The sequence below is a fragment of the Hyla sarda genome, chromosome 6 (genome assembly GCF_029499605.1).
Source record: "Hyla sarda isolate aHylSar1 chromosome 6, aHylSar1.hap1, whole genome shotgun sequence".
NCBI lineage: Eukaryota > Metazoa > Chordata > Amphibia > Anura > Hylidae > Hyla > Hyla sarda.
Window position 1 is genome coordinate 269,082,713 of NC_079194.1, and position 19,101 is coordinate 269,101,813.

Consider the following 19,101-nt stretch of genomic DNA (forward strand, 5'->3'; position numbering starts at 1 on the left):
TAGAAAAACAAGGTTATTTTATGCATTAGTAATAATCTTTTAGTAACCTAAAGAAGTTTTCCAAATCTTTTTTATAAATGATAAGCAATCTATATCTAATAAATAGAGGCCTGACACATGGCATTCTGAGGAATCAGCTGTTTTCCAGAGCCGTGGTGTTTGCATTCACGATCAAAGGAGTAAGAAGCGGACAGTTGGGTGACTGTTGTGTAGGGACTGTTCTGGCTCCCATTCATAACCCTATGTACAGAGACTGGCTGCTTGTGTACACAGTGAAGTCTGATGCAGACAGCTGATTGTGCCAGGTTACTGCAGTTCAGCCACTACATAATATATAGCGCTGTCTGCTTTTCACCCCCTTCACCATGTATTTAGGGGCTGTGGCTCTGGTAAACTGTTATTTATAGGGGTGCTGGATGTTAGACCTATACTGTGGATAGGCTAGCAATAAAAAAAATACTGAAAGACACCACTAAAGAAAATAGCTGATCTACCAGTAAGGCAGGGTTCACACCACGTTTTTAAAATACGGTTACCGTATACGGTTTCCCGCTAAAAAACGTATGGCAAAAACCGTATGACTCCAAATTAAAACGTATATGGTTCCAAAACGTACATACGGTTCTATCCGTTTGCATCAGTATTTGCCAACGGTTTTGCTATTTTGTTGGAATTCGTTTTCCAGCAATTTAATAAAGTTACTATTTTTCTATTGAAATTCCAATCTGCGCATGTGTCAACTCCAAAAACGGATTAGAAAAACCGTGTGCAACCGTATTCTGAAATTCTGTGTACGGTTCTCATAGACAACAATGTTAAAAGAACCGCATACGGTTCGCATACGGTTTTCCAACCGGAGGCAAAAACGTGGTCGACAGCGTTTTTGCCTACGGTTGAAAAATCGGCAAAACCGTATCCGTGGCAAAACGGATGCATGGAATACGGTTTACAATGCATTCTCTATGCATATGGTTTCCGATACGGTCGTATTCTTTTTTTTGTGGAAAACCGTATACGGTTACCGTATTTGAAAAACGTGGTGTGAACCCAGCCTAATCCTGCTATTTATTTAAGAAACATATTAATTATTCCCTAACTGGTTTTTATTTCAGGTGTCAATTGAATTCACTGAAAATATAAATGTTGCCTTTACCTGTGTTTCTGCTTCTTGCAAAGTTGTCCATGAATACATAGGTGGCTACATTTACATGTCTACACGAGCAAAGGATGGTGGCAAAGGCCTCAATGAAGATTTGTTCCATAAACTAACCGGTGGCCATGAAGCTCTCTAGCATTTTTGAAACTTCTGCTTAGCCACCATCATTTTCTGTGATTCTGTACTTTCTGTAGTCGCTATGAATAATAATCAAATGCAGTGTTTTCCAGTTCCTGTCTTGTTTTCACAGGAACATATAAAGCCTGTGACTTTGTCCATACAATGTATACATGTAGTAATGAGATATTTTCCACTGAAAAGTTCCCCTTATAACAACAAATCTAGGTGTATCTTATACAGTACTTACAGTCCTTTGTAGATATGACATCAGTGATATTTTACAAGGTAAGAAGGAGTAATCTATAGGTGTAGATCAATCCAACAAAATCTTTTACTCTTGCCAGTCATTTGATACATATCACTTAGGCTAATTTTACACTGCATTTATCTTTTTTCCCATTAAAGGGAATATATATCTATAGCATATGCTCAGAGCTGTAGACATAGGGAGATAAAACAAATTATCCATGTCTCATAGCTGATGGCTGTTTGTAAAGTTATAAAATCCTGTTTTTCTTCTAAGCTCAAGTGTTGTAGATGGTGGGCTGAGCTGAAACATGCAAGACTTCTCCCTACGCCACCACTTTTTGCTCTGCTTGATTGATGTACAAGGGTCAAAACACTGTACATCAGTCATAAAGGGCAGGGAGGAGTAGTGGAGGGAGAAGGTGTGTATACTGTAGCTTACTATGGCACCTATGACACCAGAGCTCAGAAGCAAAACATGATTTTGTAACTTTGCAAACAGCCATGAGCTAAAAATGAGAAGTGTTGTATTTCCATATTAACTATCTACTTATGTTTGTAGCTCTAAACAAGATATACAGCTGACAGATTCCCTTTAAACACATCTGCCTCAAGACTTGAGAGACTTTAGGGACAAATGCGTTTAACAAATACATAGGGTTTTAATGTACACATGTATGCATTCATTTGTTCAGTTACTTTCCATGTGTCAGTAACTTTTGGTCTTAAAGGGGGTTATCAACCATAAGGTGATTTTAGAACCTACCTGCCAGACAATAATGGACATGCTTAGGAAGGATCTGCGCTTGTCTTGGGGCAAAATTACTGTGTTGTAAGATTACCATAACACTGTGGCTAGCTTTTTGTGAACTGCTATTTCCTGTTTGAATTTCCTTCTTTTGCCTACAAATCCCCGAATTCCATTTTCCTCCTTCCCACACATCAGCCACCACACCCATTGAAACATAAATGGGCTGCATCCATTCAAAAGACCTGTGGTTTTCAATCAGGGTGCCTACAGCTGTTGCATTAGTTGCAGATGAATCTCTATCCCACCAAGTGATCCCTCCACCCATTGAAGCAGACAGGCTCCCTGTCATCAGCTGACTAGTGAAGTCAGGTCTCGGTTGCATTGCAACCTGGGAAAAATCTGAGACAACAGTCATTTTGTATGCTGTTAAAAATAAATATTGGGGTGAAAATCACGTAAGAATTGTGAGAAAACCGTCACACACAGATACAGACACTATATTATGAACTACACTAACTTTACAGCCCCTGTAGCATAGTCAAATAAAAAAAATTCCTGGAATACCCCTTTAAATTTCTATGCAAAGTATAGGGCAATGAATAATGCTGGATGACCTTACATTATGTCCACTTTTAGTGTCTGTTTAACAGATCTGTTTTTCCTATATTAGTCTAGTTTACTACAAAATAGAAAAAAAAAGAAAAAAAAATTACTGCAAAAGGGATCCAATTTTTAGCTGTAACTGCTTTTGCACGTGATTTCTGGCTGTATCAAAAACACATTGTAAAAAGTGCCATATCTGGGAAGCCGTATCAGCATCTAAAGTGACTATACTTCGGTGTAAAAGGAGCAATGTATTAAATCATAGCAATTACTAAGGGTGCATTCACACCCCATTTTGTACATACGGGTGCCGGATCCGGCGGGGGGAGGGGCAAACCGGGCGCTCCTGTACCCCGGCCGGATCAGCCCTTGACTCCATTTACTTTAATGACCTGCCCGGAGTGAAACGGTGACTCCGGTCGGCTCAGTTTTGACCCGTATGCGGTTTCCTGACCGGACCTAAAACCATAGTATACTACGGTTTTAGGTCCGGTCCAAAACCGCATACGGGTTAAAACTGAGCCAACTGTAGTCACCGTTACACTCCGGGCGGGTCATTAAAGTAAATGGAGTCACGGGCTGATCCGGCCCGGGTAAGGGAGCGCCCGGTTTGCCCCTCCCCCGGCACCCGTATGTACAAAACGTGGTGTGAATGCAGTCTAAGTCACGATTATTGCATACATTTTACTTCTGTACAATAAATACTTATTTCACCTCAATTCAATGTCTTGTTATTCTGCTTTCCTGTCTGGGTTTGTATCAGACTATGAGTAAGTGACACATTGGGGGTCATTTACTAATGTGATCACTCCTGTTTTTTCTGGGGATTTGCACCCAAACTATCTTGCACGCTTTATGCGTCAGAATTTGCGACCAAAAAAACCCCCAAAAACCTGACCAATTCTCCATTTTAGGTAGAAAACACAGAAAGGGGTGTGGCCAATTATCACTGGAAAAAGGGTCATGTCCCCGGCGGTTTTGAAAAATCTCAAACATATTTTCTAATGTCCCCACACAAAATGTGGTGGATTTGAGCTCTGGAAAACCTGAAAGCTCAGATCAGTTGTAAAAAAAAAAAAATACGGCAAAGCAAAAAGTAGGGAAACATTTGTAAATACGGTGGAAAAATACCTGTTGGGAAAAAATATGCAAAGAAAACTACACTCCACTCTTAGTTAAATCAGGGCCATTGTTAATCTTTTAAAGGCATTTCACACAAAGATTAACTTCAGCTTTATGTGAAAATAAACATTTTATCTGTACAAGCATTTTGAGAGCTATATACATTCTAATCTACCATATGCCTGCATTGTTATGCTCTATTGTTTGAGGTTACAACTGTCTTCACTTTGAAGGTCTGAAATACTCAGTACAACTGCAATCTCCTGCTTTGTCTAAGGCTGAGTTCACACTACGTTTGTAGTGTACGGGTGCTGGATCCAGTTGGGAGGAGCTTAAACCGGCCACTCCCCGTACCCCAGCCCAAGGCCGGATTATCATTGGAGCTCATGCTCCGGGACCCTTAAGGCCAGGAAAGAAAGAGGGCCCCGCTCCCTCTGCATCATGCAGGTCCTGGCTGGCAGTCACAAAAAACAGGGATCTCCACACAGAACATTATGGCAGTGACTGACCGATCAGGACCTGCTTTGTACCTTCTGAATGTTGGAGTGGATGATTTCATTAAGGACCTGTGGTGATGTCATGATCATGTGACTTGGGGGCAGAGCTAAAGTTTTTAAAGCAGCCAGGAGAGCAAAGTGTATGTGGTGAGTTATTCCGGCAATCTGTTGGTGTGAAGTCACTGTACACAGCAGTATTTCCTAACCAGGATGCCTTCAGCTGTTGCAAAACTACAACTCCCAGCATGCTACAGGCACCCTGGTTGGAAGATACCGATATACAGTATATACATGTGAGCTCAAGAGCTGCACAAACTATTCTGCTGGTGGAGTCACTGTGTACATACATTACTTATCCTGTAGTGATCCTTAGTTATATCCTTTATTATACTCTAGAGCTGTACTCACTATTCTGCTGGTGAGGACACTGTGTACATACATTACATTACTGATCCTGAGTTATATCCTGTATTATACTCCAGAGCTGTACTCACTATTCTGTTGGTGGGGTCACTGTGTACATACATAGTTACATAGTTAGTACGGTCGAAAAAAGACATATGTCCATCAAGTTCAACAAGGGAATTGAAGGGTAGGGGTGTGGCGCGATATTAGGGAAGGGATGGGATTTTATATTTCTTCATAAGCATTAATGTTATTTTGTTCCAGGAATGTATCTAATCCTTTACATTGTACTGATCCTTTACATTGTACTTTACATTGTACTGATCCTTTACATTGTACTTTACATTGTACTGATGACCTGTACTGATCCTGAGTTATATCCTGTATTATACTCCAGAGCTGTACTCACTATTCTACTGGTGGGGTCATTGTGTACATACATTACATTACTTGTTGGGGGTTGATGTCAGTGAGCACTCAGCGGTGATGTCAGGGGTTGATGACAGTGGAGATATTAGGAGACGACAGTGAATGGCATAAATGTAAAAAAAAATACCAAAGTCTAGAATTGCAGCTTTTTGGTCAAACATATACCATAACATTTTTTATAAAAAGCAATCAAAAATTCACATCTAAACAAAAATGATACCGATAAAAACTACAGATCATGGCACAAAAAATGGTCCCTCATATAGCCTTGTATAAGGAAAAATAAAAGTGTTATAGGGTTCAGAATGGGAAAATGTTATGCATGTTAATTTTCTCACAAAAAGTAGAAAAATATAACAAAACCTACATTAATTGGGTATCGTTGTAATTTGTGGACCTACAGAATGAAGATGTGTAATTTTACCCGTAAAATATATTGCATAGAAATGAACCCACACCCCCCAAACTTAGCAAAATTGCAAAAATGTATTTTGTATGTGGGCAGGGCATTTATATGGGTGTGGGTGCACTAGGGGCCCTATGAGTTGTCAGTCCACCCCTGCAAGCCGGCAACAAGTCTCAGTGGGAGGGGGGACTGTCTTGGGGGGATTGTTTGGGGGCCCCATCAAACTGAAGTGCTCTGTCTAACAGGCAGCCTTAATCTGGCCCTGCCCCAGTCGGATCCTGCCAGAACCCCATTCATTTCAATGAGCCAACCGGAAACATAGCCTTAGAAAGAGAAAAAACAAGATGCATACTCACCTAATCTTGCTTACAGCTCAGCTCCCCATGCTCAAAGTGATTTCTTTGGACTTCTGTCATCTAGTATACCCTTTGTCCCACTGCACGGCTCCCTGCAGTTAGGGAACTTCCACCCTCCCATCAATGAACCAGAACTCTAAGGTGCGTTCTATAGGCAACCTTAAAAGGGGTACTCCACTGGCCAGTGTTCGGAACATTTAGTTATGAATGCTGTGTGCGCACCCCCTATCATATACTTGCATTGAGGGGTGTGGCCTGGCATCACGAGGGGACATGGCCGACCCCCGCAGCACGTACACAGCGTTCATAACTAAATGTTTGGAATGCTGGCCAGTGGAGTACCACTTTAACCCGTCTAGGACACAAGGCATACTGGTACGCCCTGGCTCTTAAGGATTTAGGGCGTACCTGTACAACCGTGGAAATTCTGGTCAAACATCAAATTTTTCCTTTTTGCATACCACTTTAACCCCTTGGGGACCGAGCCCATTTTGACCCTAAGGACCAGAGCATTTTTTGCAATTCTGACCACTGTCCCTTTAAGCATTAATAACTCTGGGATGCTTTTACCTTTCATTCTGATTTCGAGATTGTTTTTTCGTGACATATTCTACTTGAACATATTGGTAAATTTTCGTCGTTATTTGCATCCTTTTTTGGTGAAAAATCTTAAAATGTCATGAAAATTTTGAACATTTTGCATTTTTCTAACTTTGAAACTCTCTGCTTGTAAGGAAAATAGATATTCCAAATAAATTATATATTGATTTCACTAATACAATATGTCTACTTTATGTTGACAACATAAAGTTGACACATGTTTTAACTTTTTGAAGTCATTAGAGGGCTTAAAAGTATAGCAGCAATTTTCAAACTACATCTCCCAAAGTATTTAAAATGACATTCAGAAAGTTTGTTAACCCTTTAGGTGTTTCACAAGAATAACAGCAAATTGGAAGAGAAAAGTCAAAATCTGCATTTTTTACACTAACATGTTCTTGTAGACCCATATTTTTTTTTTTTTACAAGGGGTAAAAGGAGAAAATTTGTAACCCAATTTCTCTCGAGTAAGGAAATACCTCATATGTGAATGTAAGGGAAGGAGCGACATTGGGCTTTTGGAAAGCAAATTTTGCTGAAATGGTTTTTATGGGGCATGTCTCATTTAGGAAGCCCCTATGGTGCCAGAACAGCGAAAAACACCCCACATGGCAACTATTTGGGAAACTACACACCTCAAGGAACATAACAAGGGGTACAGTGAGCCTTAATACCCCACAGGTTTTTGACAACTTTGCGTTGAAGATGGACGTGAAAATGACAAATTTTATTATTTTTACTAAAATACTAATGTTACCCCAATTTTTCATTTTCACAAGGGGTAATAGGTGAAAATGTCCCCCAAAATTTGAAACCCCATTTCACTCAAGTAAGGAAATACCTCATATGAGGATGTAAAGTGATCTGCGGGTGCATTAGAGGGCTCAGAAGGGAAGGAGCGACATTGGGCTTTTGGAAAGCGAATTTTGTTGAAATGGTTTTTGGGGGGCATGTCTCATTTAGGAAGCCCCTATGGTGCCAGAACAGCGAAAAACACCCCACATGGCATACTATTTGGAAATCTACACCCCTCAAGAGGACAAAAGACAACATCCACTTACCTCCATTGCTCCTGTCCCCTCCGGGTCGGTGTAGCTTCGCCACCTGTTCACATAGTACATTTTGTATAATGTAAACAGACGCTTCTGGCAGTGTTTTCCCAGACAGGGAGACTCCAGCTGTTGCTAAACTACAACTCCCAGCATTCCTGGACAGCCAAACGCTGGAAAGGGCCAGTAGCAATGGTCCTTGCCCACACTTGTCATGTCAGGCTGTTGCTGCTTGGTTGGTATCTGGCTAAGAATGAAATACGGGGAACCCTATGCATTTTTTTTCCATAAATAAATTAATTTAAGAAAAACGCATAGGGTTCCCCGTATTTTTATTCTCGGCCAGATACCAACCAAGCAACAACCGCCTGACATTACCAGGGTGGGCAAGGACTACTGGCCCTCCCCAGCCTAAATAACACCAGCCTGTTACCGCCTAGGCCCAGGAGCGCCATTTTTGATGCTCCAGGCCTGTTGGTACTAGCTCTTCCTGGCACCCCTGTGGCGGTGGGTACCGGGGTAATATTTGTGGGTTAGCGCTAGCTGTTTTTGGGGCTAACGCTAAGCCCTGGCTTAGTAATCAATTCCATCTTTAAGACTACTTCCACTACTAGGCCTGAAAATTCTATTTAAAAAAACATGACATTAAAAAAAAAAAATTTATAGAAAAAAAACACTCCTCCACAGCCCTCATTAGCCATTTTATTCAATGAAAAAAAAAATCCAGTCATCGCCTTAGTCCACCGAATATACCATAATCCTGTGCATACAAGGATCTGAAACGATAAAAAAAAAAAACATGAAAAAAATGTCTTCTCGTACAGGGAGCCTCCAGTTGTTTCAAAACTACAATTCCCAGTATGCCCAGACAGCCTTTGGCTGTTCGGGCATGCTGGGAGTTGTAGTTTAGCAACAGCTGGAGTCTCCTGCTCTGGGAAAACACTGCCAGAAGGGTCTGTTCACATTATACAAAATGAACAATATGAACAGAGCCTCCCAGTTACCACCCTTGTTCCCGTCTGTAGCTCCACCTCCTAATGACATCACTAGGGGCGGAGCTACACTGACCGGGCGCGAACAGGATTGAAGTGGATCTTCTGTTCTGTATACACTATATACAGTTACCTATAGATAGCTGTATATATTGTATACCACACAAAGGGTTAACATACACTGTCCAGCAGTGTAAGTTAAATCCAAACAAAGAAAAATAGCCAGCACAACTACCTAATAAACAGGTGCACGCTGCTGTGGTAAATACAAAGTATACAAAAAAGAAGGTTGCAGCAGCACTCTTGGTCAAAAAATGGAGGCTCTTAGCACACTTTTTGATCAAATCGTGTCCCCCATCCACCATGCGGAGGTGGCCTCACTTTGGATGGGACCCAAACAAGCTTAACCCCTTAAGGACGCAGGACGTACTCAAACGGCCCCTTTTCCGAGTCCTTAAGGACTCAGGACGTCTGAGTACGTCCTGTCAAACCCGGCCCCCCGCCGCTAGCTGGAGGGGAGCCGGTGCCCGATGCCTGCTGAAATCGTTCAGCAGGCATCGGGGCATATCGCCCAGGGGGTCATTATGCCCCTCCATGTCGGCGATGGCCGCAGATCGCTGGACAATTCAGTCCAGCGATCTGCGGCAGATTCTGGGTCAATCGGGTCTCCAGTGACCCGGAATTACAGGCTGTTCGGGGCCGACTCCGACGGCCCCGAACAGCCAGAGCCTGCAGGGGTGAGGTGGCACTGGTGCCACCTCACGATCGCCCTGATTCGACGACCGGTTTCCCGGCCGACCAATCAGGGCGCCTGCTGCGGGTGTCACTCCCGCAACCCGCTCCTCCCCTCTTCCGGAGGACGTGAGCGGGTGCGGGACGTGCACCCCAGGTGCTGGGGACCCCGATCCCCGGCGTCAATGTTGGGATCGGGGCCCCAGGAGCGACGGCCGCGGCGGCGACGAGGGACTGACCTGTGTGGTGAGGATCGTTGGAGGTGAGTGACAGCCTCCTGCTGTTGCTAAAGGGCATGCTGGGAGCTGTAGTTATGCAAGAGCAGGAGGCAGACCACCACAACTCCCAGCATGCCCTTATGGGCATGCTGGGACTTGTAGTTTTTCAACAGCTGGAGGCACATTTTTTCTATGGAAAAGTGTACCTTCAGCTGTTGTGTAACTACAACTCCCAGTTTGCACAAACAGCTAAAGTGCATGCTGGGAGTTGTAGTAGTGCATCTGCTGGTTGCATAACTACAACTCCCAGCATGCCCGTTGGCTGTCGGTGACTGCTGGGAGTTGTAGTTTTGCAACAGCTAAAGGCACACTGAGTTATGTAGCAAACCAGTGTGTCTCCAGCTGTTGCATAACTACAAGACCCAGCATGCCCTTCCGCTGTCCGTACATGCTGGGGGTTGTAGCTTTTGCAACAGCTGAAGGCACACTGGCACTGGTTGCAAAACACTGAGTTTGTTACCAAACTCGGTGTTTCACAACCAGTGTGCCTCCAGCTGTTGCAAAACTACAACTCCCAGCATGCACTGATAGACCGTACATGCTGGGAGTTGTAGTTTTGCAACAGCTGGATGTTTCTTCCCCCCCCCCCCCCCCCCAATGTGAACGTACAGGGTACACTCACATGGGCGGAGGATTACAGTAAGTATCCGGCTGCAAGTTTGAGCTGCGGCAAATTTTCTGCCGCAGCTCAAACTGCCAGCGAGAAACTACTGTGAACCCCCGCCCGTGCGACTGTACCCTAAAAACACTACACTAACACACAATAAAATAAAAAGTAAAAAACACTACATATACACATACCCCTACACAGCCCCCCTCCCCAATAAAAATGAAAAACGTCTGGTACGCCACTGTTTCCAAAACGGAGCCTCCAGCTGTTGCAAAACAACTACTCCCAGTATTGCCAGATAGCCACTGACTGTCTAGGCATGCTGGGAGTTTTACAACAGCTGGAGGCACCCTGTTTGGGAATCACTGGCGTAGAATACCCCTATGTCCACCCCTATGCAAGTCCCTAATTTAGGCCTCAAATGCGCTCTCACTTTGGAGCCCTGTCGTATTTCAAGGCAACAGTTTAGGGTCACATATGGGGTATCGCCGTACTCGGGAGAAATTGTGTTACAAATTTTGGGGGGTATTTTCTGCTTTTACCCTTTTTAAAAATGTAAAATTTTTGTGAAAAGAGGCATTTTAGGTAAAAAAATTTTTTTTTTACATATGCAAAAGTCGTGAAACACCTGTGGGGTATTAAGGTTCACTTAACCCCTTGTTACGTTCCCCGAGGGGTCTAGTTTCCAAAATGGTATGCCATGTGTTTTTTTTTTTTTGCTGTTCTGGCACCATAGGGGCTTCCTAAATGCGGCATGCCCCCAGAGCAAAATTTGCTTTCAAAAAGCCAAATGTGACTCCTTCTCTTCTGAGACCTGTAGTGCGCCAGCAGAGCACTTTTCACCCCCATATGGGGTGTTTTCTGAATCGGGAGAAATTGGGCTTCAAATTTTGGGGGGTATTTTCTGCTTTAACCCTTTGTAAAAATGTAAATTTTTTTTTACATATGCAAAAGTTGTGAAACCCCTGTGGGGTATTAAGGTTCACTTTACCCCTTGTTACGTTCCCCAAGGGGTCTAGTTTCCAAAATGGTATGCCATGTGGGGTTTTTTGCTGTCCTGGCTCCATAGGGGCTTCCTAAATGCGGCATGCCCCCCAAAAACCATTTGTCGCTCCTTCCCTTCTGAGCCCTCTACTGCGCCCGCCGAACAATTAACATAGACATATGAGGTATGTCCTTAATCGAGAAAAATTGGGTTTCAAATACAAGTAAAAGTTTTCTCCTTTTTACCCCTTGCAAAAATTGGGTCTACAAAAACATGCGAGTGTAAAAAATAAAGATTGTGAATTTTCTCCTTCACTTTGCTGCTATTCCTGTGAAACACCTAAAGGGTTAAAACGCTGACTGAATGTCATTTTGAATACTTTGGGGGGTGCAGTTTTTATAATGGGGTCTTTTATGGGGTATTTCTAATATGAAGACCCTTCAAATCCACTTCAAACCTGAACTGGTCCCTGAAAAAAAGCGAGTTTCAAAATTTCGTGAAAAATTGGAAAATTGCTGCTGAACTTTGAAGCCCTCTGGTGTCTTCCAAAAGTAAAAACACGTCAATTTTATGATGCAAACATAAAGTAGACATATTGCATATGTGAATAAAAAAATAAAATTATTTTGAATATCCATTTTCCTTACAAGCGGAGAGCTTCAAAGTTAGAAAAATGCTAAATTTTCTAATTTTTCATAAAATTTTGGGATTTTTCACCAAGAAAGGATGCAAGTTACCACAAAATTTTACCACTATGTTAAAGTAGAATATGTCACGAAAAACAATCTCGGAATCAGATTAATAACTAAAAGCATTCCAGAGTTATTAATGTTTAAATTTACAGTGGTCAGAATTGCAAAAAATGTCCTTAAGGTGAAAAAGGGCTCAGTCCTTAAGGGGTTAAAGGGGTACACTCTGGTGGAAAACTTTTCTTTTTTTTTTTTTAATCAACTGGTGCCAGAAAGTTAAACAGATTTGTAAATTACCTCTATTAAAAAAATCTTAATCCTTCCAGTACTTATTAGCTGCTGAATACTACAGAGGAAATTATTTTCTTTTTGAAACACAGAGCTCTCTGCTGACATCACGAGCACAGTGTTCTCTGCTGACATCTCTCACAATCGCAAGTGTGAACACCGACATGGGGGGTCTGATGACCCCCCTGGGCATTTGCGCGGGGTGCCTGCTGATAGATATCAGCAGTCACACCGGCCCGGTCCCCGGCGGGGACCGAAATTCCCACGGGCGTACAGGTACAGGAGTTAAATTTTTATTTTTTTTTAAATAAAAGTTTTCCACCGGAGTACCCCTTTAATCCACTTACCTCTGCTGGGCATATGGCCTCTGACTGGGTGACATGCAGAATCCACTATCAATTTAAAAAAACAAACGCCTGTGAACAGGGAGGGGTGCACAGCTGGAGAGGGTGCCACTCCCCCTAACTTGCATAGCAAAAACCAAAAAAAGAAAAATAGCCAGCACAACTACCTAATACCCGGGTGCATGCTGCTGTGGCAAATATGGAAAAAACTAAAGTAGGTGCCGTAAAATATAACTTTTTATTAGATAATAATAAAATACACCAAAATAAAGGATAGTGTATTAAACGTGATACCAAATCAAAATATAAGAAAGGAGGGGGACACAAAATGCAACTCCCCTATCTCACATAAGGTCCTTATCTCTGTGTATCAAGATAATACCAATATATATCACCCCATTATTGAATGTTGTAAATGTACCCAATGCGTTTCTGGTCAATCAGAACTTCATCAGGGGTAATATAGAGGGCACAGGTATTAACCAAGGAAAATGTATATATGATGAATGACCGATGTCAGATAAGAGAAACCGCACTACAGACAGCAGCAAGCCCAATTGCTAAAAAATGCTAAAATTAGCACCAAGGATTAATATTTATAACTTATAATCGTATAAATACATAGCCCCTATCAGGCATGATAGCCTGTACATGGATGATACCAATATACCAGGGGATACCACACAGCTCTTCATATACCATATAGATCATGGAGATGAGCTCAGGTATTATAAATGGGCCGTCTAGCTGCTGCTGATTCAACGGCGGGGTGCCAGATAAACTCTGCAGTAGCAGAGTGCCCGTAACAGTGTCGGGGAGCGCACCTATGTGAGATAGGGGAGTTGCATTTTGTGTCCCCCTCCTTCCTTATATTTTGATTTAATACACGTTTAATACACTATCCTTTATTTTGGTGTATTTTATTATCTAATTAAAAGTTATATTTTACGGCACCTACTTTAGTTTTTTCCACGTCTGGAGTTCGTAGGCTAGTTTCATTTGGTTTCGTACGACCTCACATACATATGTGTAATTATAATGCTGTGGCAAATACACACAGGTCCTGCGGCTTACACTGACAGGCACCTTTCAACTGTGTATTTTTTTAATATAAATTATTTTGTGGATAAAACATTAAAAAAATAATTCTGTCATTGTTTTTTATTTATTTATATTTTATGATATTATTTATAGTTTTAGTTTTATATGTTTTTCTTTCTTTTCACAACAGAATCATTTCAAACTATTTCCCTTTTTTGTATTACTATATTCTAACAGCCATAACATTTTTATTTTTTGGAAACTAATTTCAGAGCGAACAAATCCAAGAAACCAGCAGTACCTTCCCCATCTGAACAGGGTCTGAGCTTTGCAATCGAGTTAAAAAGCTTATCCTTCTGAGTTCACTTTAAAAACCAAGTGCATATAAGATATAGAAAAGAGAGGAGGGCAGCAACTCACTACATTCTTCCAATTCTTTATTTCAAACGAAAGTAGAAGAAAAAAATGATTTCTTCAGTAAAGAGCTCTCATGCAAATGTCCGCGGCTGCTTTGCTCAGTGCTTCTCTTTACTGCAATCAGATTACAGCTGTTTCACACAATATCCGTGGTTCTACAGATCTCATAGAGATCATGATAAAATGACAAAATCCACATCTTACAAACTGTTAAAAACTTTTTTGGGTCTGTCATTCATGGTCAAGCAGTTTTCCTGCAAAAAGATAAAAGTATAGGTTAAAAAAACACCCATATCCTTCATCATGTTCTGCCAGTAACATAATTTTCATGAGGCTGCAGCAGTAACTCAGTGACTTTCATACTTGTCAAAAAACATTTGCTTGGCTACTATAACTACATATCTTATGTGTAGATTAACTCACCTGTTGAGGCCCTATTATACCGGATGATTATAAGGACAAGCTGCCAGTGCCTTGTGTCATAGGCCCATCGATCAGCCAACAAATAAGCAAATGCTTATTAGTCTGCTGATCGCATCAGTTATATAATAATACCTGTCCGTCATCCTCACATCCAGTGTCTTAGTAGATGTTTGACCATCAACAATGGAAGTAGAGGGCTGCACAAACTATCATTCCCGCCGCACTGTCAGCACAATAATTGAGCCATGTAACAGGCTTTTTAAAGGGAATGTGTCACCAAATGTGATTATTTTTTTTAGGGGTTAAATATATTTTTTTCCTTTTTATAAATATTTTTGGAAATATAAAAAAAAAAAAATTACTTGTCACAAAATATGAAAAATTAAATAACTTGTCATATCCCCCACTGTTGACCAGCAGAGGGAACTAACATGAGGAATCTGGTGAAAGCAAGCAACTTGCCTGGCTGCTGCAAATTAGACCTCGCCCGTCTACCTTCCTCCTCTGTCTATGTGTAAAAGAAGAGGGGGGAGGGGGTTTTGTTGTTTTTTTCATTTCCACTATCACCATTTTGTTGGTGTCTGAAGAGTGGTTAAGAACAGACTAGATATCTCTTGATATCTAATAATTCTATTTATTACAAAAAATAAATTGGTGACATATTCCCTTTAAGTGTGCTGATGTACAAAAGCAGTGCCTGTTTTAGGGAATGGGCTGGCTCATGTAAAAGGGCCCTAAGACCCCTTTCACACTGTCATAGCTATGTCAAATAACAAAAAAAAAACATATCTACGCAGGTTAGAATTTTCATAAGTCTTTTTCTGTACAGAAAAATTTAGATGCTATGTTGTCCAATACAGATAACCAACTACAGTATATGCTGTATCATGTAACTTAAATATTTATATGCTTTTATTTTATATCCTCATCCACTTCTCAGAATATATTGATATATTTGGGACAAATACTTGGATATTAAAGGGCATAACTGCCGAAAAAGTAGATTTTTGGACTTACCGTTAAATTTCTTTCTCTGAGCTTCTATTGGGGGACACAGGGTATATGCCATTTGCTGCTAGGAGGTTGACACTAGGCAAAAAAAAATAAAGAAAGTTGGCTCCTCCCGGCAGGATATACCCGCCTCCTGGCTCTGAGCAACTCAGTTTAGTCCCAAAGTAGAAGGAGAACCTACCGAGAAAGGAACAGTCCAAACAAAAACCAACCGCAAAAAAAACACCCATGCACTACAGTGGTGGAAACTGGCTGGCCGCAAACAAACCAATGAGCAGGTGCTCTGTCCCCCCAATAGAAGCTCAGAGAAAGAGATTTTACGGTGAGTCCAAAAAACTACTTTTCTCGAGCACCTGATTGGGTGACACAGGACCATGGGACATTCTAAAGCAGTCCCTGGAGAGGGATAGACTAAGATCCCAGCCAGAACAGAACTCAGGCAGATGACTGAACTGCTGCCTGTAGAACCTTGCGGCCAAGGCCTGCGTCGGAGGAAGCAAAAGAATGAACACGGTAAAACTTGGCAAAGGTATGCAGAGACGACCAAGTTGCTGCCTTGCAAACCTGCAAAGCTGAAGCCCTGTGGCTGACCGCCCCAGATGCACCCACCACGCGGGTGGAGTGAGCCGTCACACGAAAAGGGGGTACCGGACCCTTGCAACGATACGCCTCCGATATGTCAGAGTGTATCCACCGGGAGATAGTGGCCTTGGAAGCCGGAAGCCCCTTGCGCCGTCACTCAGGAAGCACAAACAGGGAGTCACACAGCCGGAAGGAGGAAGTGACTGACAAATAGGTCCAAACCGCTCAAACCAAGTCCAGCTTGTGAAGCCGGCTCTCCCGTGGATGAGAAGGAGACGGGCAGAAGGAAGGTAACACAATCTCTTCATTCAAGTGAAACGAAGACACAACCTTGGGCACAAAAGAGGGCACCGGCCGAAGTACCACTTTGTCTTGGTGAAGCACCAGGAAAGGGGAACGGCAAGAGAGGGTGGCCAATTCCGACACACAGCGAATGGCTGTGACAAGGAAGGTCAACTTCCTGGAAAGGAAGCGAAGGGAGACCTGACCATGAGGCTCAAACGGAGAGCCCTGCAGAGCATCCAGAACGAGGTTGAGGTCCCAAGGAGCAGTGGGGGACCGAAACGGAGGAACCTCGTGAGCCACGCCCTGCAAAAAAAGTCCGCACATGAAGGTCGGACGCAAGAGGGCGTTGGAAGAGAACAGAAAGTGCCGAAACCTGCCCTTTGAGGGAACTGAGGGCAAGATGCATCTCTATTTCCGATTGCAAAAAGGACAAGAGGTTCGGCAAGGAAAAAGAGATGGGAAAGAGAGAACGAGCCTTACACCAGCTGAAATAGGCCCACCAGGTACGGTGGTAAATCCTGGCGGACGAGGGCTTCCGAGCGCGGAACATGGTCTGGATCACACGGGAAGAGAAACTTCGAGCCCTTAAAACCGCGGTCTCAACCGCCACACCATCAAACGCAGCGGAAGTAAATTGGGGTGGCAGAGGGGTTCTTGGGAGAGGTGGTCGGGACGATCCAGAAGAGGGAAGGGAACGTCCGCCACAAGAATGACCAAGTTGGCGTACCACACGTGACAAGGCCAGACCGGGGCTACCAGAATCACCGAAACCACCTCCGCCTTGAGCTTCCTGATGACCCTGGGAGGAAGTGGAAGCAGAGGAAAGAGGTAGGGCAGAGCGAAGGGGTTCCAAGGGACAACGAGAGCGTCTACCGCCAGTGCCAGGGGATCCTGCGACCCGGAGATGAAGCAAGGGACTTTCCTGTTCCGGCGGGACATGAAGAGATCCACGTCTGGAGTTCCCCAGGGGCGACAGATCTGAGCGAAGACCTCCGGGTGAAGGAACCACTTGCCGATATTGCCAGAACGTGAAGTTATGCCCAGGAGAGAATCTTCAACGCTTCCTTTATGGCCTCCAAGCTACGGGTGTCGCACTGGAAGGCCCCGAATTAGGAGACTCCAGTGAAGAATGCATGGGAAGATCGCACGGAGCTCTAGGATATTGATGGGGGAGACCGGACTCCAACGGCCCTGAACCATCTTGTCCTGGAAGACACCTCCCCAGCCGAGGAGACTCGCGACTGTGGTCAGGACATGCCAATTGAGAGGTAGGAAGGAGCGACCCTCCTGGAGGAGGGGAGACCGAAGCCACCAAAGGAGGGAGCGGCGAACTAGGATCGGAAGCCGGATCCCGCGGTGGAGAGAGAGAGGATGGCCCACTGGAGAGGACGGTACCGAAATTGGGCAAATGGGACTGCCTCCATAGAGGCCACCATCTTGCCCAGGACCGACATGCAGGTACGGATGGGAACAAGACCCAGCTGCCGGAGCAAGCGAATCCCCCACAACAACTCCCGAAGCTTGTCCTCCGGAAGAGTAAGATGGGCTGCCGCCACGTCGAAGCGGATCCCGAGAAAGGTCAGACATGGGGTGGGGACAAGTTAAATTTTGCGTGGTTGATGATCCAACCGCAACTGGAGAGGGTCTGCAGAGTAATGTTGAGGCTGACCCAATTGTGTTCCAGGGAGGGTGCCTTGATGAGTAGGTCGCCCAGATAGGGGAGGACCGAGACACCCCGCCAGCATCTTGGTGAAGACTCTGGGAGCAGTTGCCAGATCGAAGGTTAGGGCGACAAACTGAAAATGACCCGCAGGAACAGCGAACCTTAGAAACCTCTGATGGGCCTGAAAGATCGGAATGTGTAAGGCATTCCGTATGTCCACGGAAGAGAGGAACTCCTCCCGGATCCATGGAGGCGACCACTGACCACAGGGATTCCATTCGGAAATGCCACACATGACGGTTAGAAGCTTCAAACCGAGAATGTGTCGGACAGTGCCGTCCTTCATGGGAACTACGAAGAGATTGGAATAGAACCCCGAAAAACGTTCCCGAGGAGGGACCAACAAATCACACCCTGGCACAGAAGGGTGCGAAGGGCCACCTGAAAAGCTGCAGCAAGAGCGGGAGATCGAGGGGGGGGGGGGGGCGAGACCGGAAAAAATGATCCCGGGGAATTGAAGAATATTCTATTTGATAGGCCTGGGATACGACCTCTCAAACCCAAGCATCCTGAACTTGCGCCAGCCAAGCGTCCCGGAAGAGGGACAGGCGACCACCCACCCGAAGAAGAGACTCGGATGGGGGTGCACCCTCAGGCAGTGGGAGACTTGCGAGTCCCAGATTTGGAAGAGGGTTGGTTGGAACGAGGCCCCGACTTCCAGGAGGAGAGAGTCTGGAAAGAGGGTGCCCTCCTATCATGTGTGGCCACTGGTTTGTCCAGGTGGCCCGAAAAACAAAAGGGCCACCACGCTTCGAGTCCGGACGGCGTGTACAATTTTGTGATAAGAGGGAACTCTTGCTCCCGGTAGCTATTATTTTTTCTAGCGTGGGGCGACAGGAGCATGCCCGTGTCCTTTCACAGGGGGGTACGTCCCTTGTCTTGGTGCCGCCGGCTGCCTTGATCTGGGCTGCGGGCAGTGAGAGCACTGTTCTCCGCAGCTCGGGCCTGCCGGTGGCTCCGC

General features: G+C 44.1%; 2 protein-coding genes across 8 annotated transcripts in view; one reads left to right on the forward strand and one right to left on the reverse strand.

The window, feature by feature from the left end:
- The window catches only part of FERMT3 (FERM domain containing kindlin 3), a 71,118-nt gene extending 57,025 nt beyond the window's left edge, over positions 1 to 14,093 (forward strand). The window contains exon 15 of one of the 2 annotated variants that reach the window (XM_056527261.1): positions 13,972 to 14,093. In XM_056527261.1, coding sequence (XP_056383236.1) covers positions 13,972 to 14,013 — 42 coding nt within the window. In that variant the 3' untranslated portion in view covers positions 14,014 to 14,093. Of the gene's footprint in view, positions 1 to 1,112; positions 3,200 to 13,971 lie in introns of those variants that run through there. The other variant, XM_056527260.1, reaches the window with a different exon arrangement.
- Positions 14,094 to 14,111: 18 nt separating this feature from the next.
- Positions 14,112 to 19,101, reverse strand: part of TRPT1 (tRNA phosphotransferase 1) — a 54,575-nt gene continuing 49,585 nt past the window's right edge. For 4 of the 6 annotated variants that reach the window (XM_056527268.1, XM_056527266.1, XM_056527270.1 and 1 more), the window contains one exon: positions 14,113 to 14,370. In XM_056527268.1, the coding sequence (XP_056383243.1) occupies positions 14,348 to 14,370 (23 nt within the window). In that variant the 3' untranslated portion in view covers positions 14,113 to 14,347. Of the gene's footprint in view, positions 14,371 to 19,101 lie in introns of all 6 variants that reach the window. The other 2 variants (XM_056527271.1, XM_056527265.1) reach the window with 2 other exon arrangements.